The following is a 25,997-nucleotide window of genomic DNA, read 5'->3' as shown; positions in this document are numbered from 1 at the left end:
CTATAGAAAGAGCAATTGATACATCAGGAGGCTTGGGTTCTTATTAGCTCTGCTGTTTATGATGCATGCCCTTAGGCAAGTCTTTTCCTTTCTCTAAGCATGCATTTCTCCATTAGCAATTATTTTAGCAAATAGCAAATTAGCCAAATCCATTCTCCACTAGGCTGGACTAGATGATCCCTAATATCCTGTCCCTCTTATAGAATTGTTGGCATCCTAGGAGCTCAGGCAGTTCTTTGCCCTTCTCCAATTTCCTTAAACCGTGGTGCTCTTTATTCCACTGTAGCAGGTCTGCTCCTAGGCCTATGCAGGTAGGTATGTGCTCGGCCCCTTTTCTTCCGGAATAAGTTTTCTCTAGTCCTTTGCTAGTGGAATGCAAGTTGGCCTCTGGCTGAGTTATAGATGGTGAACTTGGGAGTGGGTTGGGTCCAAGATGGTGGGGGACTGAGGCAGTCTCACCCCCTTGGAAAAAAACTAGAACTAGAGAAAGACTCTGGCCCTCCATCCTTTGAACCCTTCACTTGGGACTTGGCCAGCTTTTTCTTGGACTTACTGCAACTTAAGAGGAAGGGGCTGAGAGAAGAGGGGGTCATTTCCATGTGTTTGCCTAGGCTGGACCTCCAGTCCCTGGCTGCCCCTTCTGCGTTGGGTTGCTTCCTTTCTCTAGGCACAGTCCCTGAATGGGGAATCTGAGAAGCAGATGTTTCCACAATTGGAACCTTGGAGGCTGAAGAGTCTCTGGATGGTGTCAGTCTCCTAGTGGCAGGTCCTTCCTGCAATATCACACGCAGTTCCTCAGAGAGGGCGAGCCCCCATCTGGAGCGACTCTAAAGCCATACCTGACCACCATGGGTCTGGCACACAGGATGGATTTGAGGCAAATACCAACCACCTATTCAACTGCACCATGAAATCTCAGGACAACCTAAGTGGGATGGAATGTTGTTCTATAGCTTAAATGCTTGTTCCCTCCTGCTTGGTTTTTGTGTTCTAGGCCTTCTTATTGTAGTGAAGGAAATAAAGATCTCCTCTCTGATTGGTTCACTGAATGCCTATTCTTTTCCTTCCCCCTTTTGTATAAACCCTTATCTTCCATCTTAGAATCAATACTGTGTATGGGTCCCAAGAGAGATGAATAATAAGAACTAGGCTATTGGGGTTAAGTGACTTGCTCAGGGTCACACAGCTAGGAAATTTCTGAGGCCACATGTGAACCCAGGACCTTCCAGTCTCTAAGCCTGGCTCTCAAGTGACTGAGTCACTTAATTGCCCTCAGTCTTTTATTTTTTAATTAAACCTTTTTGGATGACAAAATCTCCTTTCTCTAGGAATGAACCACCTCACTACCCTGCTGAGTACTTCCTTATGAATCCCCTTTCCTTTGTTAGAGATTTTTCTCATAAGGTAGGAGGGGGGAGAAGGGGTGGGATAACAAACAAGCTTGAGAGAAAGTCAATGTGAGAAAAGTTGGAGCACCAGCTTCATAGGGTTTAGCTCCCCAAGGACAGAACTTGGCTTAGGTGAATCCAGAGTATGGGCCAACAGGATGGGGCCCCTTAGGCCAAGGGCAGGAACAGTTTATCCATGTTTAGGTCCTCCCACCTCAACAGTGAGCTCTGTGTGGGCCAGGGTGAGCTCCTAGCTGGTCTTTGTATTTGTCCTTGAGTTCAGCTCAAGCTCTGACCTCAGGAGACACTAATAGTTGTTGAATTGAATATTCTCTCTCCAAATAACTTCCATTTTGTCATAGCCTTCCTCTTCCTCCCACCCCAGCCCAAACCGACCAGTGAAGGGCAGACACCAACTATAATTTAAAATACATTTATTTATTTATTTATTGTTTTCATTTTGTTCTCAGGTTTTTGTTATACAAAGGTGTTAAATAATTTAAATACATTCTCCACAGTCACTCAGAATCAGATTTATAACTACAAGCTACACACATGAGGTAGAGAAAAATAATTTAAGCTCTCATAAGACATCAAAAAGAATACACAAATTCTTCCTTTGTTAGTGTTCACCTTTCCCAAGCTTGTAGCCGCTCAGTCCTGACCCTCTTGCCTCCAACCCTACCCAATAAGGTTGTTCTTGTCCAAAGCGAATGCTAACGTTCCTACTCTGAGAGGGTTGGCCTGGGTTTGGGACAAGGACAAAGGGGCTGGGCTGGTGCCCTGGCCAGGTTGGGGGACTGATTGGTTCTAAGAAGGAACCCCCCCCCCCAACAACTAGCTTCAGCTCCTTCTGCTGGACTACCGGGTTTCCAGACCTTTAAACATCTTGGCCACTCTTCTCAGGTTGAGCTCCAGTTTTGAGAGAAAGAGGAAGATGCCAACAGACACAAGGAGACAGGGAGAGTGGGGAGAAGGGGAAAGGATTGGAGTGAGATCCAAGATAGCCTCTGTGCTAGAAAAGTTCCTTCTAGAAGGGGCTTGAGAGACCATCTAGTCTAACACTATCATTTTACAGATGAGGAAACTGAGGCTGAAAACAGTTCATCAAGCAGTTGCCCATGGTCATGATCAGGACTACTGGTCAAACCAAAAAATCTAGCCCTCCTTCCACTTAGATGATATGTACAGACTCTTTCCTATCTAAAAATTGTGATCTGAGAGGGAGATCAAGGCACAAATATACAAGGGGAGAGGAGAGAGTGATTGAGAGGCCCTTGAGCCTCTCCCCACCTCCCAAACTCAGGAAATCTATACCATAGAGGCCCTTAGGCCATATTTCATGGTAGATGGGGGCAGAATTGGCAGAGAAGAGAGAGGGGAGGAGAGGACAGGAGAGGGAGAGGAAGGGAAAGGGAGAGGGAAGGAAGCAGCCCTATAGGACTACTGAGTCTAAGCTAGAGGCTGGGGAATGACACTGGGGGAGTCTCCCCTCTGGTGAGACTGCTTGCCCATTATCATCCCTGGTTTCAGGAATGGGGAGAGGAGAAAACACACACACACACACACACACACACACAGACCAGGCATATACACATGCACACAGTCACAGAATCTCTCTCTCTCTCTCACACACACACACACACACACACATACACCCTTTGGACTAATCTCTTCTGGAGTTATGGGCCCATTCCACTTGGCCAAAGACAGGGAAGAACACATGTTCTTAGTTCTGGGAAGTGCTGGTAGGGTTTCTGGAGAGGAGACTTCCTTCTCCATTCACATGTGTGCAGAACCCTAACTAGGAATTGTTTCATCTTGAGCAAGGAATACAACACGGACCAATGTAGGAAAGGCATATTCAGTAGAAAGGGAGAGGGAAAGAGCCCAAATAGACACTGTCCCTTGTGTGTGCCGGGCTGGTGTGGGATGGGACACATAGCTTGCCAGCTGGTAGTTTCTGGTTTACACAAATTATTCTTGCTAAGTGCTAAGCCCTTTGTAATCCCACTATTGAAAACCTGCAAATGCTGTCAGCTTCTAAATTCCACATCCTTAGGCAAAGCCCCTGTCACCCTGCCCTAGGTAGGGCTCTATAACCCAGAGGCATTAGTGAACAGAGAATTGGGCTTGAAGTCTGGAAGACTTGGGTTCAAATCCCATCTCTGACCCACACTAGTTATGTCCCACTGGACAAATCATTTCACTTCTGTATACTTCAAGCACTAAGACTTAATTCCTAAGTCCTGTGATCTGCATTGGTAAAAAGGACTACACTGACAAAATATTCCTGTATCTTCACACATACATTATGTGTGTGCATGTGTATTTTTTCTCCTAGAAATCTCTGTCACACAAGTCCAATAAATAAGAGCACGTGGGTATAATAGGTACAGGCAGAGAACCACTTCACTTAAATTTGAACACACATACATAATACACACATGCACACACTACACTCACACATAAAATAAGCAAACCAGCAAACATTTTTGATTTGCTGTGTTTAAAAAAATTACATTTTTCTTAATATTTTTAAAATTGAGCTAAATGTGATAATTGATTTTGTTTCATCCTCTTCCTTCACCTTGGGACCTTCCCATAAAGAGACATAAATAAAGGATGCACTGTGCCGTGGATTTGACAGTCTTGTCACTGAAGGTATGAACAGCTTTACCCCTCCAACTTGTGTCGCCCGACAATTCCAATGGGAATGGGGAATGGAAGGATGAGAGAAGGAGCCCCTCCTCCCCAGTTAAAAAAATAAATCTATCAATAATTTTGGGGGAGTATGAAGGAGGGTTGTTTTCTTTTTTTTTAAGCCTTTAAACTCAACTTCACTTGTCACAATAGCGTAACTGTCTGTACTCTCACCTTCCCCGCAAAAATACCCATTGGCAGCTATCTGAAGATCAAGTGAACTGAGTACAAGTCAAGCAAAACCTAAACCTAATTCACAAATAACACCCACCTGAGGATCCCTGGTGAGATGGAGAGAATCCTGTGACCTGGAACCAGAGATCCTAGGCTTGAATGTGAATTCTGCTATCGCCAGCCCATATGACCTTGGTCAAGTCACTTCTTAGGCATGGGTCTCAAAATTTCCTCCTCTGCAAAATGAGGGAAAAGGGTGGAGGATGGGGTAGGGAATCAACCTCAAAGTTCCCTCCCGGCTCTAAATCCTTGATCTTTATGCTGTCTTTAAGTCCTGACTGATATTTTCCCAATTTGGGAGAGCTCAGAATTCATACGCTATCTGTTGGTATATAAGGTGAGCCTGTACTATTTATTCCAATTTTTTTTACTTCTTTTTTTTTCCTTTTGGACCACAGGAGAATCAACCTTACTATTTACAATATAAAACAGGAAAGTGAGATATCTACATTTACATAAATATGTTTGTTTTTAAATACAGTGACTCTCCAGGCTTCAGTGTGTGAATTAGGATACTAGGAGTCTCCTGTCAGTAGTTCCTTATTGCTGCTCCTGCTTCTACCCTTTCTCTAATGATCTCCTAGCTCTTCTCTCTCCCCATCAAACATGTGGCTTGGAAAAAGAAAAAATTATACACACGCACATTTTATATTTATATACATATACACACATACATACACACATTGCTCATATATACATATATACACACACATACATATACACACATAGAGAAATATACATATACTTTATATATATATATATATATATATATTTATATATAACACTGTCACAAGCTATCGGATTACCCACTCAGCTCCTTTACCTCTAAAACACATAGTTAGACCTGGCAGAATAACTTTAAAGTCTATGACCTAAGAACTATCTCTAGGTAACGGGACCCCAAAAGCCATCAGGCTCCATCCTGGTCTCCATCTGCCTTCTTAGCCCTAAGAGAAAGAGAGAGCGAGAGAGAGAGAGAGAAAGGGCTTTGACTGTGAGCTCCTTGAGGACAGGGACTGTCTTTTGTCTTTTTTGCACATTTAGGCAACTAACAAATTCTTGTTGACTTCTGCATGAGAGAGACAGAGAGAGACAGAGACAGAGACAGAGAGAGGGGAAACAGGGCCTCACACAGGGCCTAATGATACCACATTCAAACCAGAAGTTTCTTTGGGAATTTGTGACAATAAATATATGTTGCCTTGTAAGCAGATGAGAGCAGGGAGGGCTGCTCTCCAGTAAAGCAGCATTTCATGCTTCATCCAATTCCAGCTGCACCGGTAAGATGGTGTTTTACAAATGGCTTCATTCATTTATTATACCTCCTCCTCTATCGACTTAAAGTCATCCCTCAAGCCCCCTTCACCACTAGGCCACCAAATGAAACTCAGGGCAGCCCAAGTCTGTTGTCTCCCCAACCCCCACCCTCTTACCATCTTGGTAACAAACACCCCAAAGAAATAGCATTCACTTCACGTGTTCTTAGCCTAATATAATTTCTTTTCTCTCCCCGTTACTCACTCTTAATGTCACCCCAGAATTTCTCTTCCCATCCTCCCACCCCCAACCCCGCAGTAGAAGCACAACAAGGAGTGGCTAGCATGTGAATTAATCCACCCAAAGGACCTTCACGCACCCCTTCTTCCCCCAGGACCTCACCCTCTTCCCATCCCTCCAAAGCCAAGTTCAGGAGAGTCCAGCCAAAGGAAACTCAGTCAAATCTTCCAGTCTCAAGGAAAGGCAAAAGAGAACAAATCCAAAGGGTCATCCTGGTTATCACTGCTTCAACCAGCACTGGGAACCCTGGGGCACTGGCCAACAGCTCATGAAATCCCAGAAGACACCAAGCAAGCTAAAGGGCTGGAAGTCTCATTGAATCCCAGTATGCTCAAGGGCTCCTAAGAAGGGGGCTGGACTCTACTTCACAGCTTTAGAAGCATGCATTTTTTTTAATCGGGGAAGAAAAAGGTCATTCCTGATGAAGGTACCTGCTCTGTTCAGGCCATTGGGCTTTACCATCCCAGGTTACTCAATGGACAGGAACGGTTTTGTCTTTTTGTGTGTGTTTTTGTCTTTTTGCTTTGTTTTTTTTTTAATTTCTTCAATTTAGTGGTTTCCAGGAAAAAAAAAAAACACAAAGCAGAGTCAAGGGAGGAAAAAGGGTTAGGACAAGGGAGAGGCAGGAGGTGGGCCAGCTATACCACTTGGATAGACTGTCTGCAGATAAAGGCCAGACAGACAAGTACAATCCCTTTATATAGGTGTGAGGGTCTCACTGTCCCCACTAGGGCTCTACCCACCCCTTTAGAAGTAGGAAGTATGCGCATATATGAGATGAGATGCGCAGGGGTAGGGAATAACAAAAATAATAATAATTAATAATAATATTAACAACAAATGACGACAATGAAATCATCACTGACATTTGCTCTAACTAGAAGAGAAGTGCCTGGTGTCATTCTAGGAAAGAAGGGAAGGGAAAGTTCAATGATATCAACCCCCTGGTAGGACAGGAATGGGGAAGGAACAGGGGCCAAGTATCCAATTCCCTGATTCAGACAAAAACTCCAAAGACAATCTTCTAGTGGTCTTGCTTTCCAAAGTCAGTGATAGTGCTAAGAAAGGGCAGGGGGCTTAGGGAACCAGCTGGGCAAGTCGGGAACCTTCCCCCTCTGGCCTCCTGTCTCTTTGGGGTTCTGAAGTTCTCCCCTATTCCATCATCCCTGTTGGTGAGGAGCTGAGGGGAGAGCTAGAGAGTGTGGAAAAACGAATGGGAAGCCAGGAGGCAGGATCACAACTTCTAAGCTGGAAGGGAATTAGCCTCTCCCCCAGATGAATGTATCCATGGATCATGAATCCCTGATACAGTATCCCCCAACAAGTGGATACAGACAACCTTCAAAGAAAGAGAACTCACTGCTTGTTCAACAGACCCATTCCCCATTCGTGCATTTCTCATCATTAGGAAGTTCTTCCCACACACTGGGTGAAAATCTTCCTTTCTCCAATGATGAGTCATTGCTCTAAGGTTTGCCCTAGGACCTGTTTTCATGCCCTTGCTCTGTTGCCAATGAGTCTGTGGGCCAAGACCAGTCCCTCACCTCTTGAGGCATCAGGGGGCTGGACTTCAAAGTCCCTTCTAGCTGGAAAACGCTGTTTATTTGCCACCTAAAGCTCCTTGGCTTCAAAAGAAAGACACCCTGCCCTCCAGAAAAAGGAGATCCCCTACCACACCTCATTTTATTCCCTCAGTTCCAACCACAGAAAGGCTGGGAGGACAGAGTGCAGGAATGGGGGAAGGAGTCCCACATGCATCCCGGACTTCTTACTTTGATTTGGGAGGGGCGATAGTCAGCAAGTTAAGAGATGGGAGAAAATGCACTGAATCGAGAAGGGGAGGCCAGAGACAACTTTTACAACAGTTCACACTGAGTTGGTAACTGGGGTCCCAGAGTCAAATGTTGGTGTGGAGGAGGAGAAGGGAGGAAGAGAGGGAAGGACTTGAAGGGCAATACAGCTAGGTCGTCCCACCGGCACCCTGTGTGCACACACGTACACACAACCACACACTCACACACTCACACACACACGCACACACACCCCAAAGTGCTTACATCATTAACATTGCCTTCTGAATCCAAAAAACGCCCCTGTCAAACCCTGTGTGTCTGTCTCCAGGCCAGAGTCAGAGTCGAGTCTCATACCCTCCCACCACCCCAGCCCTAAATGGGGAGAAGGCAGGTGGACCGGTGGTCAGTCTTTGCAGGTGTAGACCTCCTCCCTCTGGGTGCATTGTTTACACTCGACGTAGCAGCACCAGCGCACCTGGCACTGGCAGGGCCTAGTCACCACCCGGCTCTGCGTGTTATGCCCACGCCCACAGCACATGCTCTCACAGTTCTTGTCCTTGTAGCACTTCCGGCCAGCTGTGCCCGGAGAGAACCGGCTCGCCAGGCAGAAGCTGGGAGAGTCATCCAAGTGGACCAGGTCTGGGGTGCGTGGCAGAGGATCAGTGCTCGTCCCAGAGGAGCCCAGAGCCCTTCTCGGAGGCGGGATGTCTCCAGCCTCACCTGTGGCCTCATTGGTGGTGCTGCCCACCTTGAGGGAGGCCTCGTATTTCTGCTTCAGCTGTTTGCCCACTTCGTGGAATGGTGAGAGCTGGCGCCAGCAGGTGCGGACAGTGCAGGAGCCAGAGACCCCGTGGCATTTGCAGGTGGTCTCTACACCAGCCTTGATCACCTGGGGAGAGAAGGAAGCAGGTGGGGTGAGTCATGGGGACTAGAGGGGAGACCAAGCACCCCTTTACCCCATTCAGCTATGAGGATTTAGGTCTACTTGAAGAAACAATCTCCTCAACAAATGTATCATTTACCAGGCCCCAGTGCATCATCGGTGGCCCAATTCCTGCTCTCCAGAAACTACCTATCTAATGAGGGGGAGCAGGGTCAAGAATGAGACAGAAATACAAATAACCAGGAAGTAAAAGAGAATGAGATCTATGTAAAGGAGAGAGCCATGCTCAAGGCTGTGATAAACTCAAGAAGGAAGAGGTCAGTGACCCGTTTCAGCTGTAGGGAGGACAAAGTGGATAGAAGAAGTAAGGCATAGAACGCTTGATGGAGGAGGTACTACTTGAACTGGGCCCTGAAACAAAGATTCCAACAAAGCAATAGTTCACTCGGGACAAAAAAAGAACCAAGGAAGGAGCAGAAGCCAGTGTGACTGAAGGGGATAATGTAAGAAAGGAAGTGGAGGGAAAGCCTTGGATGCCAGGATGGAGCATTTGTATTTTATTCGATAGGCCCTAGGGAGCCACTGTGATCTACCTCTTTGGAAGATTACTCTGGCAGGATGTGCAGGGTGTACTAGAAAGGGGAGAAGCTAGTAGCAGGGAGACCACTTTAGGAGGCTCTGTTAAGACTGGGGAAGACAAGAGATGATAAAGGCCTGAACTGAGGTGACAGGGAGCAGTCCTGAGGATGCAAAAAATATTGCCATAACTTGACAAGACATGGCAACTGATTGTCACTGGATGCATGGATGAGGGAGACAGTTAAAGACGAAGCCTTTGTGACTGGGACACGTGGTGGACCCTCCTTCAGTCTGTTCATCTTCCAAACATGCTATCTTTGACATGTCACAGCCCTGCTCAAAAATCATTGCCTCTAGGATTAAGTCCAAACTCTTAAGCTTGACATCCAAGGCCCTCTGCCATTTTGCCTCTTCTCTGTCTGCCATATCTTCTTCTCCCACATGCTACCTCAACTCCAGCCAGGCCAGCCTCCCTCCTTACTGCTCCACAGACTCAGACAAACAAAATCCACCAAATAAGTCAAGGCTCCTTTGCCTGGTGCCTGGAACCCCACCCCCGACTTTGTCTAGATGCAAAACTCAATCGTTGTTCTCTTTCCCTCTTCCTAGCCACCTAGAAAATGGCTGTAACATCCCATCTCAGCCCACTGCTTATGCTGGATCAGAAGTCAGTGGGAAGAGCATGACCTTTGCCTAGCTAGAGTAATAGCAAATCTCATTTTGAGTGTAGTTACAAGTTTACAAAGCACTTTTCACACAGCTCCATCAGGTAGGCAGTGTAAGGCTTATTATTCCCATTTTGTAGAGGGGAAAATAGGCTCAGAGGAAGGGAAGGGGCTGATCTGGTCAGAGCAGTAAACCAGGATGCAAACTTGCATTTTCTTATTCCCAGGTTCCATGCTCTTCTCACATGGTCTCAAGTGCTCCAAAGCAAGGAACGGTACCAAGAATAATACAAAGATGGCTTGAATAAAAGAAGAAAAAGAGAAAAGAGAACCAGAACTAGGGAAGAGTAAACCACACGTAGCGCTCTTGTTCTCTCTCTTTCCTTCCTTCCTTCTTTCTCCTCAACTTCCCCTTCTTCTTTCCCACCCCAAACCCCAGTGATGATCTGAAGCCTCAGCATTTGGTATGGAGTCCTCGAGCTAAGGATCTCTTGGCAACATGTCTCACGTTTCAGAAAGCATCTAACCAGACTGTGCAAAAGTACAAGATGCCCTTCCATCTCCTTGTATATGCTTAGCATGGGGATGTTTTTTATTTTATTCTATTAAAATTCCACAAACCCCAAAGCTGGTTGTTTGGAACTTCTTTTTCACCCCAATAATCAATATGTCCTCTAGCCTTATGTGCAAGGAAAATATGTACCCACTTATGTTGAGAGAAAGCATCCATGTGTGCCTGTAGACTACATCTACGAAACTTCTCTGCAAAGTCAGGTGCCTCTGCCTCCAGGAAGTCCTCCCTTATCAGCTAAAAGTGAGATCTCCCTACTCACATGTTCCTCAAGCATTCCCTTCTTTGGAATTCAGTTTTCTCCTCTGTAACCAACAGCAGAAAGACAATGAACTATATAGAATTGGGGGAAATGATGGATGTTTCAGTGACTCCACGATGCCCCCAAGTTAAAAAGCTGCCCTCTCAACCCTAATATTCCTCTGACCGCAAAATGAAATTCCACGAACCAGGATCAAGGGTGATCCAAATAACAATGGGAAGATACCTAGTGGATCCAGAGATTGCAGCCGATGCCTGACCATGGCTCATATGTGACATGAAAAAAACCATCCAGGATATGTGATGAGAAGAGAGGGCCATCTGAGCACCGAGCAAGAGTGAGGAATTGTGGAGCTCCCACCTTAAGTTAAGAGGAAAGCCATGAGCATGCTAGCCCAGTGGCCCAGGCACTACTGGATGATTTATGGGAGGTCACATCCAGGATGAGAAGACATGGAGAGGTTGTGATCTGCCCCATTGGCAAGCAAACCCACCATGATGAAATCACCAGTCCCTTGGAGGAAAGTGCCTATTCCTCCATCCTTACAATGTGAATGAACCCTACATAAATGTCAGCGACCACAACACAATTCAGACTTTGGGGGACACATTCAAAACCCTGAGAGGATAAATATTTCACCAGTTTGCTTTGAGGCAGCCTCCCAAATCCCTTAACCCGAATAAGGGAAGAAAGAAGAGCTGGTGGGTGTCTGATAAGACGTAAAGACAAGACATGCCACGTTCTCCAGCCTTAATATTACAATCCCACCCTTTGTTAGGTGTGAAAAGCTTCCTTCCTTTTCCAAGAAGCCTTCTCTCTCTCTCACACACACACACACACACACACCCTCCATTCTCCTCTTATTTCTCATCCTAATGCTTTTCTTGTCTTCCCTCATTTATAGGATTGTACCTTTAGAACTGGAGGGAATCTTAGAAACCATCCACTCCACCCTCTCATTTTACACATGAAAAAAACAGACTCAGAAAGTTTAAATGACTAGGTCACAAAGCTATTCAGTGGCAGTCAGGATTTGAACCCAGGTCCTCTGACTCCAAAGCCAGCCTTCTTTCCACCAAGGTGCATCTCCAGTTTTTTGTGTGTGCATGTCCTATAACTCATTATGAGCTTTGAAGTTCTGAGGTAGGTTTGTCATTTCATCTCGGTATTCCAAGGACCTTGTCATGCCCAGCTTAGGGTCTTAGATTTGGAGTTGGAAGGGACTTTTGAGGCCATTTGGTTCAATGTAAGAAAACTGAAGTCCACAAAGACTAAATGGCATGTCCAATGTGGCCCAGATCAGAACAGGGGGAGCCAGGACCTCTATCTGGGTAAACTCAGATTCCAAATCCATGATACTTTTCACTGTCTTTATCAATGAAACTGAATGATCAAGTGCTCTATTCTCTAGGGCTCTGTGGCATTCCTCGGCAAATCCTTTCCTCACTATAGATCTTCACGATGTAGGGAATTACTTTTTTCTTTAAAAAAAAAACAAAAAACCTTTACCTTCTGTCTTAGAATCAATACCATGCATTGGTTCCAAGAAAGAAGAGCGGTTCCAAGAAAGAGAGGCAATGGGGGTTAAGTGACTTCCCCAGGGTCACCCAGCTAAGAAGTCTGAGACCAGATTTGAACCTGGGACCTTCCAGTCTCTAGGCCTGGATCTCAATCCACTGAGCCATCTATCTAGCTGCCCCCTAGTGTAATTATTCTTGCTAGACTTATTTTAAAGATGAAGAAACCATCTGGCTGGTCAGTGTCCAAGCCAAGATTCTAACCCAAGCTTCTAGACTACCCTTTGCCCTACAGCACAATGTCTATAATACCCAAAAGCAGATCAGAGAACATCTGGGCTGGTGAGGACCTCAGACCTCTCTGAGTTCACCTGGCCCAACCCCATCCCTTTACAAGAGGAAACCAAAGCTCAGAGTGATTCTCTGGGACCACTTAACTAGGCAAGTGTTGGGATTTGAAGATCGGTCTCCCACCTTCCAAGACCAGAGCTCTTTTGACTGACTAATGCACACAATTTGAATGTAAAGATTCATTCTTCTCCCTAAAGTCTGTATCTGGAAGTCTGAAGAGACAGGATGTGAATCAGAGCCCTCCCTGCCACACACACACACACACACAGGATCAGAATCATGGTGCACCAGGAATAGAAGGGACCTCAGAGGCTGTCTAGAGCAACCGCCCCCTTTTTAAAGGAGAAATTGAGGAATGGACATGTGAAATTATTTACCCACCATCCTCCAGTTAGCTAGTTAATAGCAGATCCAGGCTTTGAACCCAGGTTTCCTAACTCAGAACCTTTGGAGCATTCTTTCTCCCCTATCACATTACCAAGTACCAAATTAGGAAAACAGTTAAAGAAAGGGAACATCCCAGAAGAGAGGGCACCTCAGGCAGTCTTAGTCCCTTGTCCTTGCCCCAAGCCAGCCATGTTTCAGGGCACAGACCTAGCTCAGGAAAGGGCAGGTTTCCTAGGGGGATTAAGGGGCTTGGGAACTCTCTCTTGAGACGGGGGCCGGGAGAGGAGTCACGTTTGATGATGCTCTGCTGAGAAACCTGGACGAATTTAATTAAAACATCACTTATCCTAGCCCGGTGGAACTAATTGAGTGCTTTTAATATTCTGACTTTTCATTAATAGGTTACAAAAGAGTCATAGTCTAAAGGGGTTTGGGGTGGGGTACGGGGTGAGAGAGACAAGAAAGGAAACGAGCCCTTTCTGATTTAATCTGCACTCGAGACCACCCTCCCCAGCAACGGGGCTCGAGACCCAGTCACCTCCCCTCAGCCAGCCGAAGGAGGGAGAGGGGCTTTGGCGGAGAAAGGGGGGAAATTGGTTTTTTAATAAGTGGGCAATTCAGAACTCCTGCTTCCCAATAAAAGGGAGCTCACAGAAGTCCTTGCTCTAATTACCTCATCTTCACACCAGACAAGCTGGGTCTTTCATTAGCTATTGAGGTCATATGGCAAACACTTAGCAGGACATGACAGGTCTGATGGACTCCTGGGCTGGGGGCACCCCTGGGGGATAGATTAGGAGGGAGAAAGTATGTGAAGGAGAAAGAAAATGCTCTGGACTCCTTGGAGAAGGCCAGCTTCCCCCCACCCAGAGACACACAGCTCCTGTCTGGGGGGTGGAGGGAGTTGTGTTGTCCCGGGGATTACTGGCTCAGCTATGAAGCCCCCCCACATCCCCCCGCTCAGCACCAGAGGGCCTTTTCCAAAGACAAGCCAGCCGGCAGGCGGGAAATGGGAAAAAGCATGCTGTCAGGGAGATGGGGAGAGACCACCAGCGTGGCCCGGCTCTTCTCCTCCCGGGGCTGGGGCCAAAAGCCTGGGAGCTCCCCTCAGAGACCTGGCAGATTGGGTAATGACAACCTGGCCACATAATCATGGCGGGCAGCCTCCAAAAGGAAGAGAATCCTCGTCATCAGCATCCTAGCTCCTATTTCTTGAAGGCTTGCAAAATGCTCTCCTTTCGATGACCCTGCAGAGCCCAGAGTGCAAAGCTCCTCCTTCCCATTTTGTGGAGGGAGAAGCCAACTTGGAAAGGCAGCCTGGCATAGTGGAAACATGGAATTTGGGATCAAAAGGCTTCGATTCGAATCTCCAATCGGTTGCCTGATTAACTCTGGGCAAGTTGGTAAAATTAGGGATTTGGGGTCAGTCTGTCGATGAACATTTATAAATCACTTTTTTATGTGTCAGGCACTGTGCTACGCCCTGGAGGTGTGAAGAAAGGGAGAGCAGATGATTTCTAAAGGCCCCCTCTAGGTCTATATACTGTGGCCTGAGTCACCCAAAGGGTCACACAAATTAGTAAATATCCATGCGAGGATTCCTGACCAATGACTTTTTCTACCCATGACACACTGCTTTTGTATTAAACCAACAAACTACAGAATAAACCCCTAATAAATAAATCTATAAATCCCTAATAAAATCCCACTCCCCTCTCTGCCTCCCAAGACCTATCCAGTGGAACTACCTCCTTCCTTTTTCTGGACATCAGGTTGACCTAGAATGACATGAGCCTTTTTTTTTTAAAGCAACTGCTGTCAATAAACTTCCCCCTCCCTATCTGTCATCCCTGATCTTTTTCTACGTATTAGGTGCCATGAAAGCAAGCTTCGATTCTTTCTCCCATCTTGTTTTCGTACTGTGGATTGTTTTTTCATCTAAATGTAAAAATTCATATTCATTCGTATTTAATTCTGTCTCCTCTGAAATCTTCTTCCATCAACTCCTCCCGGGGCCAACAATGCTTGAGATCTGGCAGCTCTCCCCAAGCTAAAAGGTCTTTGAGTACGGGCCAGAGACGGCTAAGTTGGTCAGTCCTAAGACAACAGACATAGACGCTAAGTGTGAGAAGGCTCATCACCAGAAGTGTGGCCACCGCGCCATGACCTTTTTGACCACAGAAACTCATGGAACTGGCTAGTGAGGTATAGAGGGGCTGTGGTTTGTGCCAATGGAATAATTTTCATCTTGCTCGTTTCAGTTCCTCATTCACACCTGTTAAGACGTGTTTTATTTAGTGAAATGAGAGCCAGGTCTAAAGAAGAGAGGTCCTGGGTTCAAATCTGACTTCACATATTTTTATATTATACCTGTGTGATCCTGAGCAAGTGATTTAACTCTCATTGCCTAGTCCTTGCAGCCCTTTGGCTTTGGAACCAATACACAACATTGATGCTAAGACAGAAAAGAGTTTTAAAAAATGTGTTTTAGACCCCAACTCTGCCATCCAGTGTCTTGGCTTTCCCCCAGCTTTGTGTCATCTGAAAATATACTAAGCCTTCCATAACTTTATCCAAGTCACAGACAAAATTGTTAAACAAAATAAAGGCAAGGAGAGATCTCTAGCCCACTCTATGAGAAACCTCTGCCCAGATGGATAGCAATTGACTCTTTGGGTACCATTTTTCAATGGACTGTGAAACTATTTATATCCCTCCCCAAAGACAGAGAAATTACAAGAGACTTGTTCAAATGTTTTCTGAAATCTGTAGCTGTGTCTATAGTATTTCCCTGACATAGTGAACCCACGATGGCTCTTGGTGATCACAGAATCCACATTCTCACAAATAATCTCCTACTATTCCAGGTTAGAATTTTGGCTAGGATCAATTTTAACCTCAGAGGTCAGAGGCCACCACTAAGATCTGAGTACCAGAAAGATCAATTCAATTAATTACATATTAAACTTGTGAGGCTACATCCTAAGTACTAAAAGCTACAAAGTTGAAATAAAACATAATACCCTAACAGAGGAGCAGCTAATTGCTGCAGTGGAAAGAATATGGAGCCTAAAGTCAGAAAAATTTCTTTTTCTGAGTCCAAATCTGGTCTCAGTCTCTTACTTAGCTGTGTGACTTTGGGTAAGTTACTTAACCCTGTTTGCCTCAGTTTCCTCATCTATAAAATGAGCTGGAGAAGGAAATGGCAAACTAGTCCAGTATCTTTGACAAGAAAACCCCAAACAGGGACATGAAGAGTTGGACATGACCAAAGCAACTGAACAACCAACCCCCAAGGAGTTTGCAATTTATTTTTTGAAATTAGACTCCAGCAAAAAAAAAAATAGGGGGGATGCAATACTTACGGTGTTTTTTAAAAAATCTGGTCAACAAAGCACAATAGGGAGTAAAACACTAGATGGAGTGCCCAAAGTTAGATTCTAGCCCTCATTCTGCTTCAACCCACATGACTTGCCAACATTATACAATCTGAGCCTCAGTTTCCTCATTTGTAAAATAGGACACTACCTCAAGGAACTATCATACTGCAAGGATCCAATGAGAGAATGAATATGAAAGTATACATTGTCCCCACAGATGGAAGGAATTGCCCATAAGTGGGATTTTGGTACATAGTTTAAAAAAATTTTTTTAAACATTGTCCTGGGAGCTATGTGTCACAATGGATAGAACCCCAGGCCTGGAATCAAGATGTGAGTTTAAATTCAGCTTCAGACACTTACTAGTAGCATGACCCTGAGCAAGTCACTTAACCACTGTCTGTCTCAGTTTCCTCTTCTGTAAAATGAGTGATGATAATATCTACCTCCCAGATGGTATGAGAATCAAAGAAATAATATTTGTAAAGCATTTCACAAACCTTAAAGTGCTACAGGAATGCTAACTATTGATAATGTTAATTATCATTATTAATTTTAGTCTTAGTCCTACCTCTAATTCACAGAGATTTTCTTTCTCTGTAAAAGAAGAGTGGTAGACTCAATTATTTCCAAGCTGGTGCTTGGTGCTTATGCTGTTTATATTATTATTATTACTAATGATAACTACCACCACATAGTCATATCTTGCTTTAAATGTTTACAAAACACTCACAAAAACATTATTTTGTTTATTCTCACAACTGCAGGTTTTACTCTTACTTAAAAAAAATCTTTTTCCATTGGTTCCAATGGAGAGGAGTGGTAAGGGCTGGGCAATGGGGGTCAAGTGACTTGCCCAGGGTCACACAGCTAGGAAGTATCTGAGGCTAGATTTGAGTCCAGAACCTCCCAATTCTAGGTCAGGCTCTCAAGCAAGCAAGCCACTTCATTCCCCCCCCCCCCCATTCAGCTATGCTTCTTATTCTATTTTTGACTTTGTATAGACTATCATGCAACCATTCTGGAACTCAGTTTTCCCCATATGTATTATGGGGAGGTTTGACCAGAAGATCACTTTCTTGTTCTAAAGCCAGTCATCCTAAGGCACCCTAAGCCAAAGAATTGTGACGGTTCTAGGTGACCCACCCACATTTCTGGGAAAGCTCTCACCCACCACAGGAAACTGAGAGAAAAAACAGCATAGGAATATCTACAAGAATCAGGAAATATGAAGGACAATCACAAACAGGCAAATTTAGGCAAAAATGGCAGGAAAAAAAAACAAAACCTTGGGCTCTGTCAAAGTGGAATGGAAAGGAGGAAGCCCTCCTCATTGGAGGTCTTCAAGCCAAGGCTAAATGACGATGGAAATGGGTTTGTGGGGCTTGAATGGAACACCACAGCTACTCTCTTCCAAATCTGAAATGCTTCTGGAGTTCCAAGGCCATAGGATGACCCAAGTCAAAAGGAACGATAAGGACCCATCCCTCCTTCCATCCCTTTCTCCCTCTGCCAGGGGCCACAGCTCACCTTCATCCCCACAAGATTGTTGTGGAAGTCCACGCGGGCACGCAGGTCCTTGCTGGATTTTTTTCCCAGGAACTCTTTGACAAACTTGTTGCTGTACTTGAGGTTGTCCCCACAGCCTCCCCACTGCCAGGCCTCCCGATTCTCCAGGTCTGGTGCCTCGTCACAGGTGCAGCGTTCCAGGCGCCCAGCGCTGCACGCTTTAGCCAGGGCATGGGTCAAGCCAGCTGAGGAGATGGCGTAGAGGAAGGCAGTCTCCTTGAAGCCTAGTTGGCCGGGGGACAGAAGGGCAGAGGTCCAGGTTAGCAATATTTACAAATCTCCATCCTCTAGCCTTGGTTTCCTCAACTGTAAAAACAGGAGGTTAGACTAGATCAATGTCCCCTTGGACATCCCTTCCAACTCTGACATTCAGGGTTTTTATCAAGAATTGGGGAAATTATTTCAATAGAAAAGGAGGGACAATCCCCTTTGGACCAGAACTGTAGAGTTCTAAATGGTATGTGGTGGAGTGTATTATTTATAAGGTTAACCCAGTACAATTTGCAGGAAATCAAGAAATATCTATGCAGATCTGGCAGTGCCTTCCCACCTCCCCTGTCAGCTAGGAATAAGACAACCTCCATAATCCACTTCTGCTCCCCAACACCCAAAATTCCATCCCAAAGTCCGATGCCAGGGGAGGGGAGGAGAAAAAGCTGATAACTCATACTAAAATATTAGTGACTGATAAAGGCTAGATTCTATCTCAACCAGGCTTAGCTCTACAATTAACAGAACTGTAGTATGCCAAAGCTAGGAGAGATTTTAGAATAAAGAATATGAGAATGGAAGGAGAAGTGGTTTTGGCCAAGATCACACAGATAATAGGCAGCAGAATCAGGATTCAAATCCGGGACTTTTTACTATAAATTCTGTGTGTGTGTGTTTGCATACATATATATTTATGTGCTGGTGTGTGTATTTAGCCACCCTGGGCAGCATCCCAAGGATCAAGGCTAGTAGGCAGAATGAATCAGGGGGAGGGGAGGAGAAAAGAGGCCTTACCATCACCAATCAAATTACATCAAGATGATTCATCACATCATTCATTACTTTTTGCTGGCCTTGCTTTGTCCAGCCATAAAGTGGGAGCATGGCCTCTAAAGAAATACTCGATGGATGGTTCAGTGAACTGAAAGCCAGGCTGAGAGATGGAAAGTCCTGGGTTCAGATCTAGCCTCCAACACTTCCTAGCTGGTGTGACCCTGGGCAAGCCACTTAATGTCCATTGCCTAACTCTTACCACTCTTCAGCCTTGGAACCTATCACAGTATTGATTCTAAGATGGAAAGTAAGAGTTAAAAAAAAAAGAACAAGAAGAAGAAGAAGAAAGAACAAAAATCTCTAAGAAGAATCTTGGGGGGCAGAAGGCAGAGATAAAAAAGGTTTAAAAATGGGGAGAATGAGGAAAAAGGAGAAGGAAAAGAAGAGAATTCTGCTTTGTACTTAGGAGGCTGTTCTATTTCCCAGGGCCAGGGCACCACAACCACCTTCCCCCCTGTCCCTCTCAGAAGGGGCCGGGTAACACACACTCAGCATGTGTCCAGAGTCATCAGAAACCCAGGCCGGCCAGCCTGGAGCCCTCCCTACCAAGAGAAACCCGAGCTGAAGCACTGCGCCTCAAGTTCTCACTGGGGCACCTCACAACCAGCCAGCAACTGCTCTTGCCAACCAGCTTGCCCTTCCCCCTCCTTCTCCTCCAGGCCTTGGGACAGCCAGGGGGAGGCAGCATCGTCTAACTGGAGCCAGGGAAGGGGACCAACCACAGGCCAGAAGCCCCTCCTGGGCTAGCAAGAATACCTCTGCAGGCTGGCAGTGCCAGTCAAAGGCTGCCAGCTACCCTAACCAGTAAGTGTGCCCTTCTGCTCAGAACCGTCCCGGAAGAATAGTCTTCATGTCTGGATTGTTTTAAAAAGCTGGCAAGGCTATTATTTCCAAATGGTAGAGATTAGGCATGATAAACTCAAACTGGATACTTGATCTAGAAATAAAAGAGAATCCGTAAACAAATTAGAGGAACATGGAAAAGTTTCCCTGTCAGATTTATGAATAAGAGAAATAAAAGGGGAAACCATAAATAAATTAGGGGAACACAGAAAAGTTTCTCTGTCAGATGTATGGATAAGGGAAGAATTTATGACCAAACAAGGCATAGAGAGCTTTACGAAAAATGAACATAATAATTTTGATTCAATGAAATTTTAAAAGTTTTGTAAAAAAAACAATGCAATCAAAATTAGAAGAAGGGAAACAACAAATTTGGTGGGGGGGTGGTTTATAGCAAGTGTTTCTGACAAAGCTTTATTTCTCAAATATGTAGAGAATTGAGTCAAATTTATAAGAATACAAAAATATGATTTCTATCACAAGGTAGTGAGATTTTCCCCTTTTCAGAGCAGGAAACTGAGGCCCTGGGCTGGGAAGTGACCAGGTAAGGAGGGAGTATAATTCTGATTGTCTGAAGACCAATGTTTTTCCTATGATAGCCTGAAGTTCTCACATTTACCCCTAAACCTCCTATTTCTGCTGCCAGCACTGTTAACACCGGACCTTGTGATAATCCACCTAGAAACACTGCACTCTAGTAGAAAGGTCGATGGAGTGGGAGATAAGAGAACCAGAGTTCAAGACCTTCCCATGATCCCCCACTACTTCTGTGACTTTGGCCAAGACCCTCCTGTTGATTGGGATTCAGTTTCTTAGTCTGAAAAATGCAAAGACTGAACTAAGGATCTGTTGGGTTCCCTTCTGATGCTGCCTGATAGCCTTGTGCCTCTTCTCTTTTCCAACCTAACACATTATCCCATCAGGTTTTTTTTTAGCTCAGAGATCTGGTCATGTCACTCATGATCAGGAAGGCTCAAAAACCCTTCAAAAGTTCCCCGTGGCCTCCCAAGTACATTTGAAACGCCTTTGCCTAGCAGTCAAGGCTTCCCACAAGCTGCAGCAGCCTGCTTTTCCAAACTTCTCATGTTACTCCCTTCCCCAAATTCTGCACTCCAGCCAAAGTAGACAAATCTTTGTCCTCCCTACCTCCCTCTGATTAATCTTCCTATTTTCCCACCTCCGTACCGATGCCCAGGCTGTTTCCAAGGCTTAGAATATCCTGCCTCCATCTCTCTAGCTGATGTTTCTATACTGCCTTAAAAGCCCCACTCAAATACTCCCTTCCTCCAAGAAGCTTTCCTTGATCTACCAGTCCAATCTCCATCCCACTCAGGAATGGCATCCCCATCTCATACCCTACGGAACACAGCTTACCATTTGCTTATTTATTATTCATTTTTATTATTTACTATTCATTGATAGTTCTCTAGAAGAGGAGTTATGTTTTACACTCCCTTTTTATGTTGCCCCGAGAACCCATGCCAGGCTCCACACCTAGAAGGTGTTTCCTGGAGAATATCAAACTCAAATCCCTTATCTTACAGGTCTTGAGTAGAGGAAAGGACTTGCCCCAAGAGGGCAACCAGCTCTCTCAAAGACCAGAGGGGGAATATATCAGGATTTGGGAGGGAGGTGGTGAGAGTGGAGGCAGGAATGCAGCAATTGGTACAGCAGTCCCTGCCCTCATGAAGCAGCTCCCCCAACCACCAAGAGACATCTGAAGTTCTTCAAAGCGAAACAATATCTTATTAGCCAAAGCTTTTATTCCATGACCCAGTATAGATTTGGGGAGAAGTCGTCTGCTTGTGGGGCAATGAGGTGGCATGGTGGATAGAGCTCTTGTCCTGGAGTCAAGAAGACCTGAATCCAAATTTGACTTCAGATACTTACTAGCTGTGACCCTGAGCAAATCACTTAACCCCATCTGCCTCAGTTTCCTAATTTGTAACGTGAACTGGAGAAGGAAATGGCAAACCATTCTAGTATCTTTGTCAAGAAAACCCCAAATGGGGTCATGAAGAGTCAGATGCTACTAAAAGGATTGAGTAAAAATATGCTTGGAGTAAGGAAAATTAGGTCTGAAGTCATCCCAGAACCTTACTATCTGTATGACCCTGGACAAGTCACTTAACCCTTGAATGTCAGTTTCTTCATCTGTAAAATGAGGGGATTCAACTCTAGGGTCCCTTTCGAGGTCTAAATCTATAAGCCTCCAATGAATAATCATTAACCCTAAATCAGGCAGCCATAACAACTCTGCTAAATGAGGGAGGGATCTTTAAAATCTATAATCAACATCCCTGAGGTTCAGATTCAGTTCCCCAAAGAGCCTTAAATCTTTGTAGTTGCTGAGTTTTCAGTCATGTCCAACTTTTCATGGCTCCATTTAGGGTATTCTTGGCAACAATTCTGAAGCGGCTTTCCATTTCCTTCTCCAGTTCATTTTACAGATGAGGAACAGAGGCAAATGGGGTTCAATGACTTGACCAGGGTCACATAGCTAGTAAGTGTCTGTGACTGGATTGTTCTCAGGTCTTTCTGGCTCCAGGATGGGTACCCTATCCACTTCACCCTGCTAGGGGAGATGCACAGTTTTGGTGAGACATGGCTGATCCCTACCCTCACAGAGCTCTTGTTTCAGGAAAAGGCCAAGACACAAACATGGTTATCATGTAATAGTATATATTATTAGAGTTAAATATATCACGGAGAGACAAAAAAAACCTGGAGAAGCTGGCATTTGAAGTGGGCTTGAAGGAAGGGTAAGAATTTCAACACGGAGGAGAAAGGCCCAGCCTGATGCCTTTGGGTAGCAGAAAAAAACATGGCCCTAGCGTTGGGTGCCCTGTTGGCGTCTCAGCTGCCGCTTTCTAACTGTGGGACCTTGAGTAAGAAACTTATCAAATGGAGGGACAAGACTAAAAGGACCATCGCTAAGGTCCCTCCTAATTCTCAGCTTCCATGATTTTCTAGAGCAGGTTGTCATGGTGGACAGCTAGAGAGAACACAAGATCGCAAAACAAAGACAATGAGAAAGAAGGCACCAAAAAAGAAGGAAGAGGAGGACTGTCTACCCTTCTACTCCTGAGGAAGGCTAAGCAAAAACTTGTGTTACCTAGGTCCCTTGGTGACTGAGGGTTTCCTAGATCACTTCTACCAGACTCCAACCCCAAGTGGGGGCCTCTGGTTCCCCCAAGTCCTCCCCCAATATTTTCCTGCTTCTACCCAATTCCCCTAAAGCATCTTCCCATCCCTTTCATGCCTATTTAATTCCTACCTAGCCTTTAAAGTCCACCTTAGATGCTGCCACCTTCTCTGAGGAGTTTTCCTTGACTGTCCAGTTAGTAACAAAATGTCCTGTCCAACCTCGCACACAGCACTTCACCTGCACCTGGACTGAACTTTCTGATGAACTCACCTTGAAATATTGCCTAGTTAACTGTGTGTCACATCCCCCTTACTAAACTGAGTCATGGCAGGTCAGGAAGGCAAGACTCTGCATCTATCTAAACCTCCTGCGTCCCCCAGCCTGAAACACAAAGAGCCATTTGTTAAATCAGTACACAGGGAGGATCTTTTGCCAAAGGCAAGGTGTCTGAGCAGAGGGGAGAAAAGTTCCAGGTAGGCAGGACAGGTTTCCACTAGGCCTAGGGCTAAAGGCCCCATCTTTTTACTCCCTTTACCAAGTTTCCAGGAGCCCTGAGGGGGGAAATGTCTATTTTATGAAAGCAGGAGAACCATCTCCCCCTTTTCTCTCCTATCTCCCAGATTGTCCATCCTATCTCAGGTTCTCTCAGCCATAGCCTGGCTGTGGATGAAGTGTGACTCTGCCCCAGGGGAAAGGCCACTTCATACCCAATTGTCTTCTGACAATCAAACTCACAGCCCATCAGAACTGGAATGGACTTTAGAAATCATGGATCAGAGAATTTAGAGTTAGAGGAGACCTTGGACATTACTGACTCTACCCTTAGAAACTAAGGCTCAGTGCCCTGACAGGGTAACACAGTTCCTGAGGCAGAAGATGAACCTAAGTCTTCATGATTCCAAATCATCCCTCTATCCCTGATTCCACTCACTTTACAGAGGACCAGAGAGTAAAAGGGACTTCCTCAAAGTCACCAAGCAGGATTGGGGCCAAGGGCTCCCTGACTTCCATCATTCTTTCCATCATGCTACTTATTTTTACAGCAGGGGAAACCGAGACCCAGAGCATGAAAGAGATTTTCCAAGGATACATGACAGTGTCCAAGAAAGGATTTGAACCCGAGTCTCCTTACTTCAAATTCAAGGCTTTTCTCATTCTACCCTGCTAACTTTGGAAAGACATCTTAAAGTCCCTCTCCCAACTCCAAGGGAAGTTCAAGTTCTACCTTCTGGGCCCAACTGTGCCTCCATTTCCACTTCTGATTTCTAGTTTCCATCAGAGCCCGAGGCCTTCCAAAGTTGGTGGAGGGTGAGGGTGCAAGTGTGAAAAATATGTGAAGACATGGAGCTTCTTACTGAAATAAATGGCTCTCAAACCATCTGTATTCACTTGTATGTATGCACAAATAGAGATGTGTATGTTCATTAATTTGTTCAAATCTTGCCATTAAAGCAGAAAGAACTTTAAAAACCATCACATTCTTTTAAAATATTTTACGTTGACTTTAGAATTTTTCAGTCAATAAAAAGAACAAGAAAAATTAATTCTGATAATTCGATTTCAATATATTCATTTTTCTACAATCCTATGTGTTTTGTTTTATACATTTAAAGATATGATCCAGAGAAGGAGCCCATAGGTTTCACAAGACACTTCCCAAGAAGCGCCATGACATGTCTAGGTTAAGAACTCTGGACTGCTCTCAAGATCTCATTTTTAAAGAATAAATTGAGACCAAGGGCATGGAACTAACTTGACCAAGATGGCATGGATTGTCCAGAGCGATGCCAATGCTCCTTTTCTAGTTAGGGCGCCATCCCTCATTATATTGCCATAGAAGAAGAGGGCAATCCGAATGATGAGGCTAGAGATCTTGCCGTCCATAAATCAATGAAGCAAGCCAAGAAGACTTGGGTGGGGAAGAGAGGACCTGTATAATAGTCTTTAAGTGTCTGAAAAGCTATCTGTGGAAGAGACCAGTAGATCAAAGACCACTAGATTGGGAGCCACAGGACCCAGGCTCTGCCCTCATTATTTGGGTGACTCTAGTCAAGCCATTCAGCCCCTTTAAGCCTCAGGTTCCTCGTCTGTCAAATGAAGGGCTTGGGCTTTACAACTTCTATGGTCCTTTCCAGTTCTTAGATCAATAATATTATGATTAGACTTGTTCTTCTGAACCTCAGAAGGAAGAACTAGGTGCAAGCCATTGGTGAGAAAGGGGCCACATCCCCCCAAATCCCAGGTTCTTTGAGGCATGCAGAGCCCATCTCTCACAATGATCCTCTGTGAAGACTGCCATCTCATAGATGCTGAAGCTACCTCAAAGGGACATCGTGGGGCTCAAACAGGCCAATGAAAAGGGCTTTGACAAATTAGAAACATAAGATAGATGCGAGGGACGCTGCTATGAGAGAAATGTCCATAGCCAGAGAAAACAAGGATAAAGTCCAGTGAAGGGAAAAAAAAAAACAGGAGATGTTCATTTCCTAGAAAGAGCCCTGAATTTGGGGACCAGAGACAAGGGCTTGGGTCCCAGTCACTCAGCTTCTGCAGACCCACCACCCACCCTGCCTACCCCCACAGGGCTGTTGGAAGGATCAGATGAGATGAAGGATAAAAGGAAATATGGAAGCCATGAAGGCTATATAAATAACAGCCACTTGTTCTGAAGGACTTCTGGATGGGAGTGAGGACCAGGAAGAGGGAGCCACTTGGAGTTCTGTGGAGGGCTGCCTAAAGGGTAATCTCTTGAACCTGAGGACGATGCCGGGGAAAATGATTAAAAGGGCCACAGATTCCTCAAGAGAGCTAAGCTACAAAGAACTTGAAAAAAATAAAAATAAAAAGTGAAATGGAGCCACGCAGGGCTATATAACTCTGCTGTCTATCTATAACTTAACCTGTGTATAGCTGGTACCTAGACTTTTAGTCATTGTAGGATTACACAGTCAGGCCAGAAGAAGGGAGCAAAGATTTATTAAGCAAGTATTTAGGGGTGTTACAAATATTACTTGTGATTAATGAAATATCCTAAAGCAAGATATGAACCCAGGTCTTCATGATGCCAAATCCAGACTTTTTCCTTGATACCACTCGTTTTACAGAGGGGGAAACAGAGGCAGG

The 25,997-nt window shown here is 45.0% G+C and overlaps 1 protein-coding gene across 1 annotated transcript in view; it reads right to left on the bottom strand.

Moving 5' to 3' along the window:
- Positions 1-1,807: 1,807 nt before the first annotated feature.
- The window catches only part of WNT9A (Wnt family member 9A), a 91,847-nt gene continuing 67,657 nt past the window's right edge, over positions 1,808-25,997 (bottom strand). The window contains exons 3-4 of the mRNA XM_007499757.2: positions 17,801-18,063; positions 1,808-8,564 (exon numbers count right to left, since the gene is read on the bottom strand). Coding sequence (XP_007499819.1) covers positions 8,079-8,564; positions 17,801-18,063 — 749 coding nt within the window. The 3' untranslated portion in view covers positions 1,808-8,078. The remainder of the gene's footprint in view (positions 8,565-17,800; positions 18,064-25,997) is intronic.

Source organism: Monodelphis domestica, chromosome 7 (assembly GCF_027887165.1).
Source record: "Monodelphis domestica isolate mMonDom1 chromosome 7, mMonDom1.pri, whole genome shotgun sequence".
Taxonomy (NCBI): Eukaryota; Metazoa; Chordata; class Mammalia; order Didelphimorphia; family Didelphidae; genus Monodelphis; species Monodelphis domestica.
Note: the sequence above shows the minus strand (reverse complement) of the source record. Positions and strands in the feature narration are given on the sequence as shown.